The sequence below is a fragment of the Gossypium hirsutum genome, chromosome D01 (genome assembly GCF_007990345.1).
Source record: "Gossypium hirsutum isolate 1008001.06 chromosome D01, Gossypium_hirsutum_v2.1, whole genome shotgun sequence".
In the NCBI taxonomy this organism is placed as follows: domain Eukaryota; kingdom Viridiplantae; phylum Streptophyta; class Magnoliopsida; order Malvales; family Malvaceae; genus Gossypium; species Gossypium hirsutum.
In genome coordinates, this window is record NC_053437.1 from 45,486,169 (window position 1) to 45,490,530 (window position 4,362).

At 32.3% G+C, this 4,362-nt stretch overlaps 1 protein-coding gene across 1 annotated transcript; it reads right to left on the bottom strand.

Annotated features, from left to right (window-relative positions):
* Window positions 1–316: 316 nt before the first annotated feature.
* LOC107921373 (dynein light chain LC6, flagellar outer arm) lies at window positions 317–3,349 on the bottom strand. Its single transcript, XM_016851240.2, has 2 exons — window positions 2,248–3,349; window positions 317–696 (listed from the first exon to the last, which is right to left on the bottom strand). The coding sequence occupies exons 1-2, from the start codon at window positions 2,476–2,478 to the stop codon at window positions 541–543; spliced, it is 387 nt and encodes a 128-aa protein (XP_016706729.1). The 5' UTR covers window positions 2,479–3,349; the 3' UTR covers window positions 317–540.
* Between the last annotated feature and the right edge of the window lie 1,013 nt (window positions 3,350–4,362).

Here is a 4,362-nt window from a genome sequence, read left to right on the forward strand (position 1 = left end):
GTGAAATTTGGAAGATAATGAAATTTTTTTCTCAACAGAATAGAATTCATGCCTTGATGTTATAAATTGACAAGAAACAAAACTGAACCATATGCTTTAACAAACTTAACTAAATCACATGGGGTACGAAACATTTTGTCTTGTTGTGGATCCAAAACTAGCGGACAAAACTAGATCAAACAAGAAACTTACAGACGACTGCAACAAGAAGTTGTGCAGTATTAATGTAAGACTGTTTTTAGTTAGCTATTAGTTACATTAAGATACCGAACAACGAAAGGACATGTGGAACCAACAAAAAAAAGAAGAAAATAAATGCATTGAAAGGTTCTCTGCACTCTGTAAGAGCATCAAATTGACAACCTATCATTAATTTATACTTTTGGTACTCTGCAAATACAACATGAATATTGAAGAATCAACAATACACATGTTCATCAGTTTCTGCACTATGTAGTTTTACATGTAACTTTAAAATGGAAACTTGTAAATTTGTTACCAACACAAGAAATGTGTACAACACAAATCTGTTTGATATCATCAATGGTCTAAAGGCTCAACAGCAGTCTTGAAGAGAAGGATGTAAACCTTGTCAATTGAAAAATACAAGAAACCTCCTAGCGAATGTGTCACGTATGAGCCAAAGCTAGTTCCCACAATGCAGTGCCAAGCAGGACCATATGTTGAGTCGAATTCCTGAAAAGACAATGGATTGGCATCAAGGTCAATATCGTGGTAAAAAATTAGCAAATCTCAAAATTAAACTCTAAATGATTTCTATACTACATGGTTTTAGATAAGATTTAAGTAGAATGCTGAACCATTAACTCATAAGAATCAACGATCGCACAAGCTCAACCTTATACCGTACTAGTTTGAGCACTCTCACACTTTCCGTCTCTCTATATCTTATTTAGTACTTTTATTTCAACTAACGAAATTCAGAGCTCTCTGCATTCTTCTTTTTTGTTTCAGTTAACAGTTTCTGCAAAAGAACATATGTAACCTACAATTTCCAAGTAGCTCAGAAGCTAGAGCCAAAACTATGTACAATCGCCACAGCATAGGACCAGAAGCCAGAAGCGAATACGCTGTCTCTTCGAGACACGAGTGGTTTACTCTAACTCAAAATGAGAGGTTACTCTCAAAAGCAAGTGTATCATAATATTTTCAAACACTGTATAAACAAAGTGACCAAATGCTATGAATGATATTAAACTTGAGGGCCACATGATTTTTGTTATTTATATAGTAAATTTACACGGCTTTGATGTGCTAGTTTAGATTCAGAGACTGGACAAGTAGATGACTCATTGCCAACAGAATAATGAGTAAACAGACTTCATACTCCTCGTATGCCTACGAGGAAGGGTATGTTAGAAACCCCATTTTCAAATTATGCAAAATCATTGCACATACACATCTTGCACCATATCAAGGATGTCTAACCCACTGCCATAAATTCAGGCCAGGCCAAATTTGAACCTAGAGATTATTGAGAAGTTATTTCATCATGAAAACGCTTTGTGAGCTTGTGCCTGTTATCAGAGGAGCAAATACGTCTGATATTTGGAAAACGAAACGATTATAATCTGTGGCCTATTCTAACTCCAAATATTGCAGGTGATAAACTCATAAAATGAACGAAGTTGGATTGCACATAGATGCAAATGGAACACTTCAAATATCACAAGGACCATCGAAGCTAATAAGCTAAATATTCTTACAGTTGGAATAAGTGGTAAAGCAATGGGGCTTTGAAGCAACATAGAACACTGGAATTCATATCAGCATTTAAAAGCAGGATAACATATTCAATATGGTACAAAGAAAAAAGAGTAAAGAGAAAACCAAAAAGGGATATATCATAATGTCTTCAATTAAACTGAATTACGAAAAGACAATATTTGATTTGCACAACTAAAAATAGAAAACTTTTCAGTCAATTCTCACTTGCATTACTAATATCTACAACTCTTATAAATCCAACCATAGCATTCAACCTTACTCACCCAACACCATGTTAGAAAATCAATTACACCCAAAAAGAACCAAATTTATCCAACGTTATGCCAAAAAAATATAATATTACCTACATGCAGAAGTTATAACTGCGTCAACTAAAACAATCAAATGAGAAATCTAAACAAACCCATTAATTCTTTATGTCAAAAAAATGAATCTAACCAAAGAATCAACGGTAATAAAAGTAGAAAAAAAAAAGACAAGAAAGTTTGATTTTGTAACCTTCTTAAGGGCAAGAGCTAGGCGTTTACTATCAAGCTTTCCAGGCATATAGTCAAGCTGGTCTCGGGCACATTTAAAAGCCTTGTTTTGAAGAGCTAAAGGCATATCAGAAGCTCTGACTTTAACATTGAGATGTTCATTTTGCTCTTGTTGTTCTATAGCTTTCTTCTTTTGAATCAAACTGTTTAAGAACTTGCTTCTCCTCTCTAACTCCAACTCTGCTCCATCCATTTTCCTCTTCTTCTTCTTCTTCTTCTTCTTCTTTTCAATTCCTCGTCAATACCCAGAAAAAGTTGAAGATTAAAGAAGCCAAGGAGCCACAAAAAAAAAAAGTTACTTGATTTGCCAATTGGCAATGCTATGCGTGCCACTCGTTTGATAAAAAGCCTTAAAGGTGAAAAAAGAGAGGCAAATACGTATTAAAAGAATAAAGCTCTAATGTTTAAAACTACAATTAGTAAAATATTTGGTTTTTTAATTTGTTGGGCTTGAGGTTGAGGAAACACAATGAATTAAAATATAATATTGAGTAGCAAGAAGGTACCCCTAATAAATTTATGTAATTAATAGTAGTAATTTATTGGTTGGAAAGTGGGAAATTAATATAATGCTCTACTCTCCTAAGTATTGTCAGTATTGAACTTTGTTAAAGTTGTTTAATGATTAAGTGAGTTTTTTTTGGGTAATCTTAATACTAACTAGTAATAGTGATAGTATTAAGTAGATGTGAAAGTTTACAAGAAGACACAAGGAAAATTGATTTTGTCATCATTTTTGGGGAAATGCTTAGCTTATAAACTTGATGATTAATGATAGTATATCTAGAAGATGTAACTTATCGTTTTGTGTGAAATTTGTGGCAAGTATATAGGTGAGTAATTCATGGATAGATTTTCTATTTTTATCAAGTTAAAAAACATTCACATTTATGTCGAATAAAAGAAAGATTGATGAAAGATATGGCAATTAAATATATATATAGTTTCCTAGGTTGAACTCAATTTTGTCCATATTTTGGTTTTTGAAGAAGAATCTTATTTTGGCTTTTGTCTTTTCAAGCAAAACTTTGCAAGTGTAGAATTCATTTTGAATCGACAATTTCAGGGGAAAAGAAGTCCCTTGCTAGTTTGTTTAGAAATGTGCAAATCATGGGGTGATATTTGTCGATTAGCGACTTTGATGCCTAATCAATGGCGTTTCCCAAGGTGGAAGGGGGGGTGGGTCCCCTATTGTTTCATTTCCTTGGGGGCAAGGCAAAACAAGCGGCAATCACGGTGTGAAAAGAAGGGACCGATGGGGCCCGCGACCAATACCCGAGACTCCAGACACTCCCTAAAGTTGGCTCCTTTTTGCTCCTCTTCCATTCCATTGCCCTGCTAAAGGGACAGTGGCCATTCATCTCACCCGATCATCCATTTTCTTTTTATTGTACCGTCACTATTGTGAATTTTTTTTCTCCTTTTTAAGTATTTTAATATACTTCATAACACACACCACATGTATAAAATAATTTTCCTTTCACCTACACTACTTTCACTTTGACATCACTAAGCTGGTTGAGCTATGTACTCATGAGCAAAAATTCATTCAAAATTTAAGGAGATTTAAACAAAAATATTAACTTTAAAAATAAATTTAGATAAAAAATTAGACTCTTTTACAATATAAGTTTGGGTCTAGCTTGAACTCAAACATTCAAGGCTTAAGCTCGACCTTTTTTTAAATTTGTAATATATTATATTATTTTTTTATATATTATATAATTTATAACACCAAAAATTAAATCTATAACAATATATAATATTATAATATAAACATATTTAAGAAAAATGTTAATTGCTTGTATATATAATTTTAATAAATGAAAATATATACAATTATTAATATTAAATAAAAGTAATTTTAAAAATTTTAAAAAGTGTAACTACACTAACAGTCACTTAACTCTTCAATTTTGTCGTTTTTAATTACCCAACTATATTGGATTATTGGGTGTTTCTATTTGTACATTAGTCAATTGGTGACTAGAAAAAATAAAATTGAATGGTTTGATGGTTATTTTAGAACTTTTCATAATTGGTTGACCAAAAATGAAATTTACTAATAGAAATGGAA